Source organism: Pyrus communis, chromosome 5 (assembly GCF_041283825.1).
Source record: "Pyrus communis isolate YQ-2024b chromosome 5, ASM4128382v1, whole genome shotgun sequence".
In the NCBI taxonomy this organism is placed as follows: Eukaryota; Viridiplantae; Streptophyta; class Magnoliopsida; order Rosales; family Rosaceae; genus Pyrus; species Pyrus communis.
The window spans coordinates 4,484,155-4,501,716 of NC_142569.1; the positions used below are offsets into that span (position 1 = coordinate 4,484,155).

Sequence of the window (17,562 nt, forward strand, 5' to 3'; positions counted from 1 at the left end):
TTATGATGAACTCAATATGTTTGATACATTTGACTGATTAAACGATCCTCAATTGAATGATTTTATTTTTATCAGAATAATCTTCAAATTCTTGATGTTCCAATTATTGAATTTATTCGATTAAGATATTTTATTCACAAATGAAAAAAATATGTGACAATGAACACGGATCTTCTTTGTGAAGATCCTGAGAAACCGTCAATTATGTCCGTTTGTCGTACATCGTGCGGTCAAAAATTATTTTAAATATTTTTATTTAAAATTAAACATAAATAATACTCTTGATAAAAACTAATCGTACAATATACAATGAAAGAACACAATTCACGGATTTCCAAATCCTCACCAAAATGATCAGGAGAGGATCCTGTTGGCAATGTGAGGATGCCAGGTACAAAAGTGTCAAGATATCTGTTGAAGTTTGACTAGGAAATACATGAAAAAAATAAAATAGAAAGAAAATCTCAGCTGTTGAAGGCTTGAAGCTGCAGCTCTTCATCTCCTACGCACAGTGACGTGGCATCACACGGACAATAGAGAGCAGCTCAAAAGTTGAATCCAAACCAAAATTCTCCTTCTTCAAGTAACTCACATCGTTGGCGTCGCCACCCACTCTCTCTCTCATCACTCACTTTGTCTCTCATCGCCATGCAGTCCCTCCAATCCTCCACTCTCCGGCCCGCTCCGCTCAGCCCGATTCGGAAACGGACCCCACATTTCCCCAATGTCACTACCAGAACAGCCAACTCCTCCAGGCGAATCTCATTCATATCCGCCTCCTCCGCCGTGTCCGCCCCTAAGCGCGAGATGGACCCGAAGAAGCGGGTTGTCATCACCGGAATGGGCCTCGTCTCCGTCTTCGGCAACGACGTCAATACTTACTACGACAAGCTCCTCGCCGGAGAGAGCGGTGTGGGTCCAATTGACCGGTTTGATGCGTCCAAGTTTCCGACCCGGTTCGGGGGCCAGATCCGCGGGTTCTCATCGGAGGGGTACATTGATGGGAAGAACGATCGACGGCTCGACGATTGCCTTCGGTACTCGATTGTTGCTGGGAAGAAAGCTCTCGAGGATGCTGATCTTGGCGCCGATCAGCGCTCAAAGGTCATTGCTTTCTTTCATTTGCATGTGTTTAATGGTTTCTGTATATTAATTAGCTTAATGGGGTTTTGCAAAATGTGTTAATTTGCTGATTTGGTTCTTTCTTAGATAGGTAAGCGCTCCAAGGTCATTGCTTTTTTTGATGTGCATGTGTTTAATTGTTCAATTATGCTCATTAGCTTGATGGGTTTTCGGTATAATGTGTACCGATAAGTGCTCCTAGGTCATTGCTTCCTTTGATTTGAAAGCAATTGTTTAATTATGCTCGTTAGCTTGATGGGTTTTTAACAGAATGTGCTAATTTGCCGATTTGAACAATTTGGTTATTTCTGAGATTGATTTGATGCAGATTTGTGTGTAAGAGTAATGGGTTCTGTTAGAAACTATGGGTCTGGGATTTCATCGTTTGCTTATTTTGGGACGTGCATGGAAGAATTGTTAACATGTGCGGAGTGTATAATTTGATTTGGTTGTGTTAGGATTTGTTTTTCTGTGTTCTGATTAGTGTAAATGAGTGTCTAAAATGGTTGGTTTTGCTTCACTTACAGCTTGATAAATCGCGGACTGGGGTGCTTGTTGGATCTGGAATGGGTGGTCTTACTGTCTTTTCTGATGGTGTTCATGCACTGATAGAGAAAGGTCACAGGAAAATTACCCCCTTTTTCATTCCTTATGCTATTACAAACATGGGGTCTGCGTTGCTTGCTATTGATCTGGGTTTTATGGGACCCAATTATTCCATTTCGACTGCTTGTGCTACTTCAAATTATTGCTTCTATGCTGCTGCAAATCACATTCGTCGGGGTGAAGCTGATTTGATGATTGCTGGCGGAACTGAAGCTGCCATAATTCCTGTTGGGGTGGGAGGGTTTGTTGCATGCAGGGCCTTGTCTCAGAGAAATGATGATCCAAAAACAGCTTCCAGGCCATGGGACAGAGATAGAGATGGCTTTGTTATGGGCGAAGGTGCTGGAGTATTGGTAAGCCTGCGTTGATTTCAATTTTGAAACAAAATGGTCATATAATCTAATTTTTAGTAGACAGAACGCTACAAAATTCTATCTCAGCTAATCATGAATTCACGATGACTGAGGTGTTGAATGTATACACTGCAGTTGACCCAGTTTTTGTCTTATGATTTTAATCATAACATAAGAAGGGTATTTGTTTTGACAGGTAATGGAGAGCTTGGAACATGCAACAAAACGAGGTGCTACAATTATTGCCGAGTACTTGGGAGGTGGTATTAACTGTGATGCTTATCATATGACTGATCCAAGAGCTGATGGGCTTGGTGTATCTACATGCATACAGAGATGCCTTGAAGATGCTGGTGTGTCACCTGAGGAGGTACTCTCTCTTTTCCGTAAACCTTTCTTGTGTTATATAGTGATTGTTCCCCATCATCATTAGTGAACTCCCTCACTTTATCAGGTTAACTACATCAATGCGCATGCAACTTCTACCCTTGCTGGTGACCTTGCCGAGATAAATGCTATAAAGAAGGTGTTCACGAACACTAAAGATATCAAGATCAACGCAACGAAGGCAATCTCTATTCTCTGATCCTCTGTCTCTTTATAATTCATATGATGTTTCTTTCCTGACTTCGTATTTCTTGCCTTTACTTTGTCTCAGTCTATGATAGGCCACTGTCTTGGTGCTTCTGGGGGTTTGGAAGCTATTGCTGTCATTAAAGCCATAACAACTGGATGGCTGCATCCTTCCATAAACCAATTTGTATGTTATTGTTGCTATGATTTTGGACTTGGTTTCTCCAGCATAGCGTTAGTTTGATTTCTCGTATTTGAAACATTATAGTAATGGTTTCCGATGTGTGGCATGTCTTTCATGAAACAGAACCCAGAGCCTTCAGTGGAGTTTGACACTGTTCCCAATGTAAAGCAGCAGCATGAAGTGAATGTTGGTAAGAAGGCCAAACCTTGAAACTCCCAGTGCCTTTACATTTCCAATTGCTCAAATACCGTTCAAATAAACTTTCGTGTGTTTTTTCAGCCATATCGAATTCATTTGGATTTGGTGGACATAACTCTGTCGTTGCCTTCTCTGCGTTCAAGCCCTGATCATCCAACGTGCGTTCAAGTTTTGTAGTACATCGACGATGCTTAGAGGAGATCATAATTTATTCCGGAGGCAAGCTTGATCAGTTTACATTTGAGTCCATTTGTAGTTTTGTAATGATTCAGAAATGTTCATTTTTTCTTTTTATGGACGCAAGTCGTTTCTAGATACCTGGTTCTGTGAGGAAACTAGAATGTTATGTTTTTTGTTCTTTCTTCGAATTATCTGATGGTTATAGATACAGGAAATGCATACGCGGGTGTAGCCAAGTTTCGCTCAATTTGCTACAGCGCTCTCCCGTTACCATATTTGAAATTCAAATTGTCCTCCCGTTACCATATCATGAAGACTTATGCGTGGATTTGCCTCTCTTTGCATATTTTGTATTAGCAGCTTGTGTGTAACAAAACCTTCAAGTTGGTTGAGGACAATTTTGAGTTAGAGAAATTTGGGTTGGTTGCTTGTCACATAGACTTCTACCCACAAGTAAATCGGTATCTATGTAATCAGAATATTGATGGTATTAATAATATGAATGCTATGTAGATGGTCGGTAACGTGTTGGTATTTTGATATGTTTGTCGCTATTGGATGGGCAGACGAGCCTATTTTACTCATAATATTGGGCTTTTGCGGTACGTATCATGAACTTCTAGAACTTCAAATTTTTTAATAATCTTTTTCATTCCTTGATTCCCGTCATATTAATAGCATTGTTCTAAAAAATTCCGCTTGGCGCCGTCTAGATCCCGCCTAAAAGTTAAGCGGCTAGCCATCACCTCGATTAATGTATATTTGATAGGCATGCGAGCCTATTTCACTCATATTATTGGGCTTTAGCGGTACGTATCATGAACTTCTAGAATTCGAAGCTTTTGAATAATCTTTTTCATTCCTTGATTCCCGTCATATTAACAGCACTATTCTAAAAATTTCTGCCTAGGCGGTAGGCCACTGTCCCGATTAATACCTACGTGTTTGAAAATTAAGAAAAAGTTCATAAAACTGCTGAGACGCCCGCCTAGACCATCTAGGCACCCGCATAAGTTGCAACTCATTTAGACAAAATATATAACTTTCATTTTGGATTTTATTTTTTACAATAAATTATTAGGGACTTGTTGTATATTTAAATGAACACACATTATATGCTTGTTCTCATGTTTTCATTATGCTTCAATACTTCATAATATATATATATTAATAGTTTACGATGAAATTATATATATTTTAAGTATAAACAAATACTTATATACATGAAATATAATAGATTTATTTAAATATGCCTAGGCCTCGTCTAGCCGTCTAGACGCTAGGCTCCAGCATGCTGCCCTACTAGCGTCTAGCATCTTGATTAATAATGAAATGGCAATACAGTTTTTATATGAAGATATATTATTATTATTATTATTACACAATCTACCCGAATCATGCGCACGAGAATGAGGAAACTCTTCCTCCGTTGTGCATCGAAAGAGAAATATAATTACTATAATTATTAGTCAGGTAAAAATAAAAATAAAAATATTTTTGAAGAATAAGAATAAAAATCGACAGTTCTATCGAAAAAAAAAGGAAAAAGGAAAGCGACAGCGTGGCATAGGACGATGATATTGGCGCCAAAGGAAGGGGAAAGCTCCATCATTTTCCCGCCAAAATAAATAGACCTAGACTGAAAAAAGGGGGATTGGATAGCTCTGAGCAGTCGCTCACCATATCAAACTCTCAATCGCCGTCGTCGCCGATCTTCTCTTCTCTTCTCTGCAGAAAACGAGCTTGAAGCGAAATGGACATCAGCGAAGAAGTTAGGGCAAATCACCGCCGAGAGCTCCTTGCTTTCTTGGAAGATGGCGTATGTCCTCCTCCTCCTCTTCCTCTCTCTCTCTCTCTCTTTCTCCAACTCTCTTGCTTTCTCTCTCTAACTAGTTAAAGTATTGCGCAGATATACATGGACGAAATCAAGGCCGTCCTCAACCACAACCGCCGCCGCCTCATCGTCGACATCTCCGATCTCCACTCCTACGGCGAAATCGGTTCCAGGTTCATTTACTTTTCTCATCAACCAAACTCATCACTAGCTAGTTTTGCTCAACTTCTACTATCCCCAAATTGATTTCAGAAGAATCCTAGTTTAATTTTGCCTTCGGTTTTCAATTTTCAGGATTCTGAGAAATCCAAGTGATTATATGCAATCCTTCAACGATGCGGCCACTGAAATCGCCAACAGGATTGACCCCAGGTACCTTAAGCAAGGAGAACAACTTCTGGTGGGGTTTGAAGGGGCTTTCGTCTCGCGCCGTGTCACGCCGAGAGATCTGCTCTCCGAGTACATTGGTTCCATGGTTTGCGTCCAGGGCATTGTCACCAAATGTACCTTCTTCCTCCCCTGCCTTCTACTTTTGCTTTCATTTCATGCTCGATTTACGTCTCGGAAATAGCCTTTCTTGATTAAAATTTGAGGAAAAACGTAAATAAAAGAAACAATTTTATGGGGAATTCAAGGCTAGTGGTGTTGATTTAGACTAGAAAATCATAAACCCTAAGATTCTTCGTTTGCTTAGTTTTCAGTTCAGCTAATGAAATATATCAATATGTTTTTGTTGGGAATGTTGGCTATGGGTGAGTCTAACCTGGTAACTAACTCATTTGTAGGTTCTCTTGTGAGGCCAAAAGTTGTTAAGAGTGTTCACTTCTGCCCTAGTACCGGAAACTTCACCTCTCGAGAATACCGAGACATTACATCCAATATGGGCTTGCCTACAGGAGCAGTTTATCCTACTAGGGTAATCTCAAGTTTTTCGCTTTAATTGTATGTTATTATATCGTCGGAGAAGGGACTTTTTTTGAAAATATATTGCCACAGGACGAAAATGGTAACTTATTGGTGACTGAGTATGGACTATGCAAATACAAAGATCATCAAACTTTATCTATGCAAGAAGTTCATGAGAACTCTGCTCCTGGTCAGCTTCCGCGGACAGTGGATGTCATAGTTGAGGATGACCTCGTTGATTCATGCAAACCAGGAGACCGTGTGGCGATTGTAGGGATTTACAAAGCTCTACCTGGTAAAAGTAAGGGAAGCGTGAATGGAGTATTCAGGTAGTTTCAACCACGAGGACTGCAAAAGTTCTTATCTTGTTTATCTAAACAATAATGTATTCTAGTTTTATACATAGACTTAATGGCCTTGTTTGTGTAGGACTGTTCTCATAGCGAACAACGTTTCGCTGCTCAACAAAGAAGCAAATGCACCAATTTACAGTCCTGATGACATAAAGAACATAAAAAAGATAGCAGAAAGAAGTGATACATTTGACCTGCTTGGGAATTCAATTGCACCCTCTATTTATGGACATTCATGGATAAAGAAAGCAGTAATATTGCTAATGCTTGGTGGAATGGAAAAGAACTTAAAGAATGGTACTCACTTACGAGGGTAAGTTATGATTCAAAACTTTCCGTTTGATTTTACCGTCCTAATTGTTCTTGTCTATCTGGTCCCTTCTTTTCTAAGGCCTGCCTTAGTGTTCCTTTAGCATAAAATTGAATCTTGATCAAACAATGTCTTTTCTTTTCTTTTAGTGACATTAACATGATGATGGTTGGTGATCCTTCTGTTGCCAAATCTCAACTTCTAAGAGCAATTATGAACATTGCTCCATTGGCAATATCAACTACAGGCCGGGGTTCTTCTGGTGTTGGTTTGACAGCTGCTGTTACTTCGGATCAAGAAACAGGTAATAACGTATTCCATCTCTTGTGGTTCAACTTTTGCATTATATGATGTTATTACCAGGAAGATACTAATCTGTCTGTTATCAGGGGAGCGAAGGCTAGAAGCTGGTGCGATGGTTCTTGCTGATCGTGGTGTTGTCTGTATTGATGAATTTGACAAAATGAATGATCAAGATCGTGTTGCCATACATGAAGTTATGGAGCAGCAGACTGTAACTATTGCCAAAGCTGGTATCCATGCATCCCTCAATGCACGGTGCAGTGTGGTGGCTGCTGCAAATCCCATATATGGTTCTGTAAGTGACACAGCTAATGGTCATCAACCATTTGATAACATATTTGCAATTTGTTGTTCTGACTATCGCTTTTTATTTATTTAATTAGTTTAGTCTAATTTTTTAACGCTGGCTTTTTTATGAATCATGCAGTATGATCGCTCATTGACACCAACAAAGAATATTGGACTTCCAGACTCTTTGCTCTCTCGTTTTGATTTACTGTTTATTGTATTGGATCAAATGGATCCTGACATTGACCGTCATGTCTCAGAGCATGTGTTGCGCATGCATCGGTATCGTTCTGCAACTGGAGGTACTAAAGCAGAAATCTCCTGTTTATGTTTTATGATCTTTGAGAAGTACAAAATGAGTTTCACTAACTTATAAGCGCAGGTGAGGCAATGCTTGATGGGAGCTCGGCATTTGGAAGAGAAGATGAAACTGATAATGACTCATCTGTGTTTGTTAAGTATAACCGAATGCTACATGGGAAAAAAACCGATAGGGGTCGAAAGCGTGATACGCTCACAATCAAGTTTCTTAAAAAGTATATTCATTATGCAAAGAATAGGATTGAGCCTGATCTGACTGATGAGGTACTGGTTCTTTATCTGGTGATTTATTTACTCAATAATATACGTATGGTTTCCCAGGTTACGCCATTTGGTTGCTTATCTTAGAATCTTACTTGTGCAGTCTGCCATATAATCTCTTTCTTGTGGAGAGCCTTTTCAGTTAGTTTATGAACTTGTCTTCCTGACCTGATCAGTGCATTATGAATCTGTCTGACAGCTAATAACAATTTTTTTTTTTCCAACAGGCCTCTGAACAAATTGCAACAGCGTATGCAGAACTCAGAAATGCCAGTTCAAATGCAAAGGTCAGCATTTGTCATCATTGTATATTTAGGCATGGTCAATGCAGTGACTTTCTGACTATAATCTGATATCAATTTTGTTATTCAGACTGGAGGAACACTTCCAATTACCGCCAGAACATTAGAAACCATAATTCGTCTCTCAACTGCTCATGCAAAATTAAAGTTGAGCAGAAAGGTACCTTGTCAACTTTAATGATTAATAAAGACCAAACGGGACAAGTTCATTCTGCTCTTTCATTTATCTGTGGAATCAAAACTGTGGTTTCTTCATCAGTTTATGTGTTCTGTGACTGTCAATTGTAACGTTCATCAAACTCAAAAGTAATGATAAATCTACCTTAACAGGTTTCAAAGTCTGATGTTGATGCTGCTCTCAAAGTTTTAAATTTTGCAATTTATCACAAAGAGTTGACTGACATGGAGGAGCGCGAGCAAGAAAGAGAGCGAGAATTGGAGAGGAACGGCAGAGCTAACCATCCTGCAGGTCAAGATAATGGGTCTGGCAATGGTACTGGGAATGAAGAGTAAGTGTACTTTCCAGAAATTGCCTGTATCCACAAATTGATGTTATCTGTGCTGTCAAATTCACAACATTCATTTAACTTGTTTTCTCTTGTTTTGCCTTTGTTAGTTCAACAACTGAACCCATGGATGTCGACCCTCACACTGAATCTGCTGCTGCTGATAACTCTTCGGAAAGGTTCTGCCTAGTAGCACCAACCCATGCTGCTCTTCTGTTTTTTATTTTGTTTAATTCATATCTGAGTCGTTTGTTTCTAATGCCATTTCAATTTCTTTATTCCTTCTGCACCTGCAGGTTAAAAGCACTTACTGATGTTTTAAATCAAGTACGTACAGTACAGCGCTCGGACAGCATATCTGTTGAGGCCTTAGAGAATGCTATCAATGACGGAGCAAGTGTTCCTTATTCAAGTACAGAGATAAGCTTCCTATTAGAGGTAAATTTTCATTAAATTCACGGAAGACATACTGTACGAGCGTCTTGCAATCTCTGTGCTAAAATCTTTAACTCTTTTAACTTTTTAGTTCTGCGCTTTATTTTTTTTCAAGCTAGCATCTTTGCGCATGAAGGATAAATAATAACAAACGAACTTGATAATGTTCAGGAACTCCGAAAGAGAAACATAGTGATGGTAGATGGTGGAACAGTGTTCATAATATCATGAGTTGGTAAAGGATCACCTGCAATACGTAATTGTAGGTATGTATGTTGCTGAGATGGATTTGCTTCACTTCCAAGTCGTGAATTCCAGGGAGTGCAAAATTTGGCAACAGATTGGACCCGTCGCGCATCTATGGAGGCGAATACTGATTTTGCCTTCGGTGTGTTGGCCTCGTGTATCTTCTTGTCTGTGGTTCTTAGACCTTGAATTAAGAAGTAGATTTTCATTAATGTAATCTGTTTTCCTTTGCATAAATCTATTTTTATGGATGGTGGAAAATTTGTTGCATAATATTCATGACCTGATAGGATACTAAACAAGCGAGGGCGATGGCTACATTAGTGCGACGAGCATTGAAAAACACTACAAATTCTAACAATTTACATGACACGGGTATATCAGCTAACGTGGCGTTACACTCTAATGATCTTTGTAAGCCTTCATACACATGACGTTGTATGATAGCACATGACGCCGCACATGATGCTACGGTGACAGTGAACATCTACTATTTAAGTCCAATTGTTAAACAATATAAATAACATCAAACATCTCATCCAAACGAATAATTTATTGACAACCCAAGTTCAAACTCCTCTCCTCAAAAATCAAATTAACTTAGAATAGTCTTATAAAAAATTTAGTTAATATGGCGATGAAAGAAAAGGAAAGAGAAAGAAAAAAAAACCCCTTCAAAAAGAAAGGAAAGTGGAAGTTTGAAGGTTTTGTGACTTTATACTTATAATATAAGCCAAAGAAAGAAGAAGAAAAAATGTAGGGGAAGTTAAAGAGGCAGCAAGGCAGGGCGTAATGGCATGCCAAGACGGCGTGCGTGTTAGACTTGGAGGACAAGAATTCTGCTGTAGGAACCCTACTCCGCCTCCTCTCTTTCACAAAAACCCTCCTCGCCGTCGTCTCACCTGCTCCATTCGCTCCTTCCCCAGCCCCGATCGCCGCCACTCTCTTTCCGTAATGCAAACCACCACCAAACTCATCTCTGCAATTTCCAACTCTCCACACAATTTCAAGTCTCTTCCCATCCTTAATTCCACCAAGGTACTCTCTCTCTCTCTCTCTCTCTCTCTGTGTGAAGATCATGCAATCAATGTTTTTTATAACTTGGTTTTCAGATGGAAGGGATTGATTCTACAGATGTAGTTACTGAGGGGAATGAAATCAAGTGGAGTACCATTGGGAAAAAGAAGATTTTTGTGGCAGGTGCTACTGGAAGTACCGGCAGAAGGATCGTTGAGCAGCTACTGGTTAAAGGTTTTCGGGTTAAAGCTGGAGTTCGAGACCTGGACAAAGCAAAAACTAGCCTCCCCCAAGACAACCCAGCTCTTGAAATCGTGAGTTTCTTCAAATATTTCAAGTGCAGGCCTCATGCTAGAAACTCAGTTGGGTCTTTGCTGTTTTTGGGATTGCTTAATGTCTGGGGTTTTGGATGAAAGAATGACTTGCATTTTTGTTTGTAGGTGAAAGCAGACGTGACAGAGGGTTATGTGAAGCTAGCAGATGCGATAAGCGATGATTCAGAAGCTGTGATTTGTGCCACGGGATGTCGCCCTGGATGGAATTTGTATGCTCCATGGAAGGTCACTTCGATTCTCTATTTATGCAGTCGACCTTTATGTCCATTTTGCTTATGAAGCAAAATCTTTACGTTGCAAATAATTGGTTTTCCACTGATTTATGAACGCATAACATTAACCGGCGTTCTGAAAGAGGTAAATTTACTGCAGGTTGATAATTTGGGCACAATCAACCTTGTAGAGGCATGCCGGAAACTTGGTGTGACTAGGTTTATCCTTGTGAGTTCCATTTTAGTCAATGGAGCAGCAATGGGCCAGATTCTCAATCCAGCTTACATCTATCTTAATGTTTTTGGATTCGCCTTGATATCAAAGCTTCGCGCGGAACAATATGTTAGGGAGTCGGGCATAAACTATACGATAATCAGGCCTGGCGGGTTGAGAGACGAGCCTCCAACTGGAAATCTTGTGATGGAGTCAGCGGTATGTTAACACAATTTTCATCAGCCTTTATGTTCTTTCTCATTTAGTCTTGTTTCCGTACGAAAACCTTAGTTATTGCTTCAAATTCTATGTTCTATCTCTGCTCTCTCTTGGTATAGGACACTCTTTATCAAGGCATAATCTCAAGAGATCAGGTTGCAGAAGTAGCAGTTGCGGCGCTGATCCGCCCTGAAGCATCTTACAAGGTTGTAGAAATAGTTTCGCGGCCCGACGCCCCCAAGCGTTCATGTGGCGAACTTTTTAGTTCAATCGCTCACCGGTGACCTCTGATCAGTTTGGTTACACAAAAGTTTTAGTTTAGAGGCCTTCTGATTCAGAGATTGCAGATAGCATGCTTGATCAAAATTAATGCAGATATGTTATGATGACCCTATTACTCATGTCCTTATATTTTTTTAAGACTATCTCGTAATATCTTCAATGATCAGAACCGTCTATATTTTAACGCCTTATTCAAATGTCATCCTTGCAAAAATAATCATCCAAATCTGAAAATGTTCGGTCCTCTTAAACCAGCATAAAAACCATAGTTTGTTAGATAAAATTGAAATGAAATTATGAATAATTGAATGGCTAAAAAAATGTTGATTTATCCGATTTTTTACATCGGTAATGCTTGAATGAAAATCTTACAACTAAACGATTTCGATCGTTGAACAACACCCTAGAAATAGAAATAGGATGAAGTTAAGGACATCCTCAACTTAAATCCTTAACTTGCACAACTTAAATTCAAATCATCTTTATAAACATACCTAAAAAAAGAACGGACGTGCGTTCCATAGCCGACTCAATAAGAAAAGAAATTTTTTATTATGATCGGAACACGAATAGTACATCATGTGTTTTTATATAAGTGGTGAAAATTTTTATTTTTCAAGTTATTAAATTTTTAACACATATATCTCACAATTTGTATAGTGACACATGGTGTACCATCCCGTGTTTACGTCGCAGTAAAAAATCTCTCCAATAAGAAGGCAAAAGAAAAACCCCAATAAAGGGAGGAAATGGGCCCTAGAAAAAAGGAAAATTAATGAAAATGGTTTGAAAACTTTGAGTTGTAACGATAATGATAAAATAAATGGTAAAATGAATAGTACTATGATTAATTTTTAGTGTAAAAATGTAATTTTTCCTTAAAATTCTCCTAAAAAACACTGATGTGGAAGCTGCCCATCCACAGTCCCACACGGCAACTGGGAAGCCAAGACAGGACAGGGTCTCGCTGTTGGTTGGACTTGGAGGACAAGAAAAAAGTAGAAGTTTCAAGGGAGCAAGATAAAGCAAATGGCAGCTCCTCTGCCTCTCATTCTCAGAAACCCTCCTCACCGTCTCTGCACTCACCACCTCCTCCCTCCTCTTTCCACCTCCACCATCAAACCCTTCTCTCTGGTTTCCTTCTCCTCCAACACCAGGTCCTTTCCCATCCTAAAGTCCACTCAGGTCTCTCTCTCTCTCTCTCTCTCTCTCTCCCCAACGCCATTAATGTTTGTTTTTAACTATCAACATGTTAATCTCTGGTTTAGATGGAAGGGGGTGAAATTACAGAGGAAGTTACAGAGACAAGTTCAACTGAGACCAATGTGATTGGGAAGAAGAAAATATTTGTGGCTGGTGCCACTGGAAATACTGGTAAAAGAATTGTTGAGCAGCTGCTGGCCAAGGGTTTCTCAGTTAAAGCCGGAGTTCGGAACTTGGAGAAAGCGAAAGCTAGCCTTCCCTCAGACAACCCAGCTCTTCAAATTGTGAGTTTCTTCAGAATTTCAAATGCTGGTATTGATTCATGCTGGAAACTCAATTGGGTTTTTCGTTTTGTTTTGGGGAATGTTTATATTTTTTGGGTTTTCGATGAAACGATTTCTTGTGATTGTTTGCAGGTGAAGGCAGATGTGACAGATGGTTCTGCTAAGTTAGCAGAAGTGATAAGTGATGATTCAGAAGCTGTGATTTGTGCCACTGGATTCAGCTACGGATGGGATGTGTTTGCTCCATGGAAGGTCACTTTGATTCTTTTATCTGTGCAATTAACACCTATTTCTTTTACTTTGTGAAGCAACTTGTTGAAAAAATGTAAACTTCCCACATCAGAAACCTGGCAAACGAAAAATAGACTATATAACGAGTGGTTCAGCTAATTGCATCGAGGCCTTTTGTATAAAACCCTACGCCTGCTAGACTGTGCAAGTGATTGAGTTGGGGATGGTATCGGCGTTGATCAGTAGTCCATCTTTCTGTAATCTTAATACTACTTCTATCTTTATGTAGTCCACCGTTGATTTTCGATTGGTGTTTGATTAAGTTCAATCTTTAAGTAGTTTCTTGTTTCAGTTTTACTATAGCAAATGAGTGATGCTTCAAATTCATGCCTTCAAAATCCTGAGTTTTAGCCTTTAGCTAGTAATGTAAAGAACATTCATTATTCGAACATCGAGTGGGAAACGAATTCATACTTTTTCTTGGCTTCGGTACATAATGCAACTCTAATGGCACTAAATATTTGATGGTTCTGTAGATGCACCCTAGAAAGCGGCTAGCCCTGTGTTCTGCTATCTGAAATAAGATAATTTTAGTCCAGGTTGTAATTGAAAGAACATTCGTTATTCGAACATGTTTTGATGTCTGAAAACGGTTGATTTAGTGCAGGTTGATAATTTTGGCACAGTCAACCTCGTTGAAGCATGCCGTAAACTTGGTGTGAACCGGTTTATTCTTGTGAGTTCCATCTTGGTCAATGGAGCAGCAATGGGGCAGATTCTCAACCCAGCTTACATCTTCCTCAATGTTTTTGGGCTCACCTTAATAGCAAAGCTTCAGGCAGAGAATTATATCAGGAAATCGGGTATAAACTACACGATTATAAGGCCCGGTGGGTTGAGAAACGACCCTCCAACCGGAAATCTTGTAATGGAGCCAGAGGTAACACAATTTTCTTCACACTTTGAGAACTCTCCCCATTTAATCTTGTTAAGTACGAAAACCTGAGTTGCTTTAACTTATTATTGTCTATGATCTCTCTTGATAGGACACTCTTTCGGAAGGCAGCATCTCTAGAGACCTGGTTGCAGAAGTGGCTGTCGAGGCATTACTGAATCCTGAAGCGTCTTACAAGGTTGTGGAGATAGTTTCGCGGCCTGATGCCCCTAAGCGTTCGTATGAGGATCTTTTCGGTTCCATCAAGCAACGGTGATCTTTCACACACTCAGTGTCATTCCGGAATCCAGATTACTATGTTGCTTTGCCTATATTCCTTTTGCATTACTCTTTTTTTTTTATTATATCGGTATAATATATATATATATATATGAAAGAACTGAAACTTAATTATGAACAATTTTCTTGATTTCTTGAAATCAAATTATATTAACCATAAAGAAATTGAACATCACTTCCAAAAGAAATTAAGCAAGAAAAAAAACATGATGGGGAACTTAAATGAACAAGTTTAAAAGAAGAAGGCCAGCAAAGAAGCCATGGCTCCTAGTGCAGCAGCAGGAACACCTAGAGCAGCCGCGGTGCTCTCCATCGGTGCAGGTGCAGGAACACCAACATCTTCAGCAGCTCCGAGCGACGCGAAGCTCACAAGAACAATCATGCAGATGGTGAAAACCATGGCCATTTTGCACCCCTCCATATTTTCTTCTTCTTCTGAACACTAAATCTCAAGTCACAAGTGGAAGAAGTGTGCTAATGCTTTTGGTTTGAGGAAAATGAGGAAGCTTAAGTGGGTTTTATAGGTAGGGGATTAAGGAGCTGAGCAAATGGGAGCCCGACACCTGTCAAATTATGTTACTTTAACCGCAAACAAAATGATTTGGGAGTGGTGTGGCCTGTGTTTAAAATTGCAAGGTTAGGAGAATATAATCTCTTTCCAGGCAATTACTTGGAATATTTGAATCATTTTTAGTGGCATACATGTGAGCTTTCCAGGTTTGTGGGCAATGTGCTGTCCACGAATGATTGAATATTGAGGTCATTGGATTGCTCTACAAATTGGGCCTTTCAAAATTAAAGCCCACAATAGAAGTTGGACCTTTCAAATTTGAGACCCACATAATGGAGAGTGGAGAAACTTAACTTATCCAAAGAAACAAGTTACGCATTTTTGTAACAGTGTGTGATTGGTTTAGAATATTGTTAAAGATACTAAATACTTTTTTAGCACAAACACAAATGCTCTCATCATGTGTCAAGCAGTGACGGATTCAGACCGGGAAGCGTGCAAAAAAAAATTCAGTTTATTCACTCAGGTATTCGTCGAACACTTAGTTTGCTTGTTGTCGTTAACCAAACGATGTTGCGCACATATCAATAAATTTCAACAAAATACTGAGCAATCTAATAAGTAATATTGAGAGAATTTTTGTTGAGCATTGTCAACCCAATACGTTATGCCTATTAAACATTTGATAGGCATAAAAATAACTCATACCAAGCATTCAGAAGATCTTTGACCTTCACATGTATATTTTTCAGATTCTGAATGATCCTAGACCACTTTGATTTCAATGAACATCCTCTGGCGTTTATTAAACGGATAATTTTGTTTTAACATGTGTCAAATATTTATTAAAAATAACGCCAATGTAACTACAAATTAATTGCAAGAGCAGTCTCTCCACTCACTCTCTCTTTCTCTCTCAACTTGGTTGGAAATTCAGAACAGAAATGATTAAGGTGCCGAAATATCGGCGAGCGGTGCCGGCGGCGACCACGAAGTTCCGAGAAATAGAAGTGCTGATAATCTCGGCGCAGGACCTGAAGAACGTGAAGCACGTGACGCAAGTGAGGGCGTACGCGGTGGTGTACGTGGAGAAGGACTACCACGCGGCTAGGACGAGCGTGGACGAGCACGGCGGGACCAACCCCACGTGGAACGAGGTCGTCAAAGTGAAGTTCCGGGAAGACTTGCTGGAGAACGACGTGCTGGCAGCGCTGAACGTGGACATCTACGCGCACGGGCTCGTGAGGGAGAAGCCGGTGGGGAGTGCGCGGGTGCTGCTGTGCGACGTTTTGAAGGGCGGGGACGCACGGGAGCCGGCGGATAATCCGATACAGTGCATGACGGTGCAGGTGTGGAGGCCGTCGGGTCGACCCCACGGGCTGCTGAACCTGTGGGTTCCGCCGACGGGGAGGTTCTTGATTAGGAGGGAGTCTTTGTCGTTTAGTGTGAGGGAGGAGGCGGAGGAGGACGAGACGGTGGTGGCGGTGAAAGGAGGCGACGAGGCATAGGTTTTGAACTTTCGATGTGTCACTTGTATAAAAGTGCATGTGACACGTAGAGCAAATGTTATGTTTTTCGTGCATGCAATGGACTGGTACTTGTTTGGATCACTCTCACTATATTAGGGAGGTGATTAGTAAGTAAATGTGGTTTAAATGGTTTTATCTTTTCTTAGTTACTTACATTTAATTACTTTCTTTGTTTTATGGAATAAATGTGGTTCAAATAACATTATTATTTTTTTAAATCTGATTAGTAGGTTGTACAAAATTGGAGAGATTGTTAGAACACTATCATTAGATGTTTGTTTTGTTCACGCATTATAACATGTGTTGGTCGCATCATGTTTGTGTTTGTTTTCACGTATCATGATGCGTTTGTTTTCACGTATTATAATATGAATGGATGATTAAGCTATTCTTCAATAAAAGTATTAAGAAATATGTGAGATGCAATAATTTTTGGATGATTAGATTATTCTTCAATGAAAGTATTTCTATTAAAAAATACGCGATTCACAATAATTTTTTGACGATTAGGTTATTCTTCAATAAAAGTATTAAGAAATACGCAATTTAGAATAATTTTAAAGGTCAAGTAGGACAAAGGTATAACAAAAACATAGTAGAATGGATTGTGTTGACGAATTTATTCACACGAAGTGATAACAGACTAAGATAAATCAGTAAGACAAACCACAAACATCAACAAGTGACTCTGTGGCCCAATGGATAAGGCGCTGGTCTACGAAACCAGAGATTCTGGGTTCGATCCCCAGCAGAGTCGTCATCCTTTCTTTTTATTATTTTTTGGTTGTTTTAAATGCAATACATTTTATGTAAAATAAAGAGATACAAAATAGCTTAACAATAAGTCAGGATGGCCGAGTGGTCTAAGGCGCCAGACTCAAGTTCTGGTCTTCGAAAGAAAGAGGGCGTGGGTTCAAATCCCACTTCTGACATTCTACAACAATTATCTTCTATTTTGTAATTTTTTTTTGTATATATAGCTCTTTTTAATCCAATTTTCATGTTTAGTC

At 39.6% G+C, this 17,562-nt stretch overlaps 5 protein-coding genes and 2 non-coding genes across 7 annotated transcripts; all 7 read left to right on the top strand.

Moving 5' to 3' along the window:
• The first annotated feature begins 311 nt into the window (after positions 1 to 311).
• Positions 312 to 3,523, top strand: LOC137725513 (3-oxoacyl-[acyl-carrier-protein] synthase I, chloroplastic). The gene is made up of 7 exons (XM_068464226.2): positions 312 to 1,104; positions 1,650 to 2,081; positions 2,278 to 2,451; positions 2,536 to 2,649; positions 2,740 to 2,841; positions 2,962 to 3,028; positions 3,118 to 3,523. Exons 1-7 carry the CDS (start codon positions 649 to 651, stop codon positions 3,183 to 3,185), a joined length of 1,413 nt encoding a protein of 470 aa, XP_068320327.2. The 5' UTR covers positions 312 to 648; the 3' UTR covers positions 3,186 to 3,523.
• Positions 3,524 to 4,821: 1,298 nt separating this feature from the next.
• LOC137726604 (DNA replication licensing factor MCM3-like) lies at positions 4,822 to 9,580 on the top strand. The gene is made up of 16 exons (XM_068465541.2): positions 4,822 to 5,035; positions 5,126 to 5,223; positions 5,345 to 5,553; positions 5,836 to 5,966; positions 6,047 to 6,285; positions 6,386 to 6,622; positions 6,769 to 6,923; positions 7,009 to 7,217; positions 7,350 to 7,512; positions 7,593 to 7,795; positions 8,020 to 8,079; positions 8,165 to 8,254; positions 8,425 to 8,603; positions 8,711 to 8,779; positions 8,897 to 9,038; positions 9,207 to 9,580. Exons 1-16 carry the CDS (start codon positions 4,970 to 4,972, stop codon positions 9,264 to 9,266), a joined length of 2,310 nt encoding a protein of 769 aa, XP_068321642.2. The 5' UTR covers positions 4,822 to 4,969; the 3' UTR covers positions 9,267 to 9,580.
• Positions 9,581 to 10,071: 491 nt separating this feature from the next.
• Positions 10,072 to 11,751, top strand: LOC137724422 (uncharacterized protein At2g34460, chloroplastic-like). The gene is made up of 5 exons (XM_068463164.2): positions 10,072 to 10,319; positions 10,394 to 10,612; positions 10,739 to 10,858; positions 11,006 to 11,278; positions 11,398 to 11,751. The coding sequence occupies exons 1-5, from the start codon at positions 10,074 to 10,076 to the stop codon at positions 11,560 to 11,562; spliced, it is 1,023 nt and encodes a 340-aa protein (XP_068319265.2). The 5' UTR covers positions 10,072 to 10,073; the 3' UTR covers positions 11,563 to 11,751.
• A 758-nt stretch (positions 11,752 to 12,509) lies between these two features.
• On the top strand, positions 12,510 to 14,642 carry LOC137726042 (uncharacterized protein At2g34460, chloroplastic). The gene is made up of 5 exons (XM_068464899.2): positions 12,510 to 12,745; positions 12,829 to 13,047; positions 13,180 to 13,299; positions 13,946 to 14,218; positions 14,325 to 14,642. Exons 1-5 carry the CDS (start codon positions 12,590 to 12,592, stop codon positions 14,487 to 14,489), a joined length of 933 nt encoding a protein of 310 aa, XP_068321000.2. The 5' UTR covers positions 12,510 to 12,589; the 3' UTR covers positions 14,490 to 14,642.
• Positions 14,643 to 15,838: 1,196 nt separating this feature from the next.
• Positions 15,839 to 16,770, top strand: LOC137724587 (protein SRC2-like). The gene has a single exon (XM_068463348.2). The coding sequence runs from the start codon at positions 15,968 to 15,970 to the stop codon at positions 16,529 to 16,531; it is 564 nt and encodes a 187-aa protein (XP_068319449.2). The 5' UTR covers positions 15,839 to 15,967; the 3' UTR covers positions 16,532 to 16,770.
• Positions 16,771 to 17,236: 466 nt separating this feature from the next.
• On the top strand, positions 17,237 to 17,309 carry TRNAR-ACG (transfer RNA arginine (anticodon ACG)). Its single transcript has one exon. It is a non-coding gene; the product is annotated as a tRNA-Arg (tRNA).
• An 87-nt stretch (positions 17,310 to 17,396) lies between these two features.
• On the top strand, positions 17,397 to 17,484 carry TRNAL-CAA (transfer RNA leucine (anticodon CAA)). The gene has a single exon. It is a non-coding gene; the product is annotated as a tRNA-Leu (tRNA).
• Positions 17,485 to 17,562: the final 78 nt, after the last annotated feature.

What these genes read in the sequence shown, in the direction of transcription:
- LOC137725513 (XM_068464226.2), top strand. Translation starts at nt 649, where the DNA reads ATGCAGTCCCTCCAATCCTCCACTCTCCGGCCCGCTCCGCTCAGCCCG. An exon ending in CTGGTGTGTCACCTGAGGAG is followed by an intron (nt 2,452 to 2,535) that starts GTACTCTCTCTT and finishes TCACTTTATCAG; the next exon opens with GTTAACTACATCAATGCGCA. An exon ending in GCAGCATGAAGTGAATGTTG is followed by an intron (nt 3,029 to 3,117) that starts GTAAGAAGGCCA and finishes GTGTTTTTTCAG; the next exon opens with CCATATCGAATTCATTTGGA.
- LOC137726604 (XM_068465541.2), top strand. Translation starts at nt 4,970, where the DNA reads ATGGACATCAGCGAAGAAGTTAGGGCAAATCACCGCCGAGAGCTCCTT. An exon ending in CCAGGGCATTGTCACCAAAT is followed by an intron (nt 5,554 to 5,835) that starts GTACCTTCTTCC and finishes ACTCATTTGTAG; the next exon opens with GTTCTCTTGTGAGGCCAAAA. An exon ending in AATGGTACTGGGAATGAAGA is followed by an intron (nt 8,604 to 8,710) that starts GTAAGTGTACTT and finishes TGCCTTTGTTAG; the next exon opens with TTCAACAACTGAACCCATGG.
- LOC137724587 (XM_068463348.2), top strand. Translation starts at nt 15,968, where the DNA reads ATGATTAAGGTGCCGAAATATCGGCGAGCGGTGCCGGCGGCGACCACG.
- LOC137724422 (XM_068463164.2), top strand. Translation starts at nt 10,074, where the DNA reads ATGGCATGCCAAGACGGCGTGCGTGTTAGACTTGGAGGACAAGAATTC. An exon ending in ACAACCCAGCTCTTGAAATC is followed by an intron (nt 10,613 to 10,738) that starts GTGAGTTTCTTC and finishes TTTTGTTTGTAG; the next exon opens with GTGAAAGCAGACGTGACAGA. An exon ending in ATTTGTATGCTCCATGGAAG is followed by an intron (nt 10,859 to 11,005) that starts GTCACTTCGATT and finishes AATTTACTGCAG; the next exon opens with GTTGATAATTTGGGCACAAT.
- LOC137726042 (XM_068464899.2), top strand. Translation starts at nt 12,590, where the DNA reads ATGGCAGCTCCTCTGCCTCTCATTCTCAGAAACCCTCCTCACCGTCTC. An exon ending in CCATCCTAAAGTCCACTCAG is followed by an intron (nt 12,746 to 12,828) that starts GTCTCTCTCTCT and finishes TCTCTGGTTTAG; the next exon opens with ATGGAAGGGGGTGAAATTAC. An exon ending in ATCTTGTAATGGAGCCAGAG is followed by an intron (nt 14,219 to 14,324) that starts GTAACACAATTT and finishes CTCTCTTGATAG; the next exon opens with GACACTCTTTCGGAAGGCAG.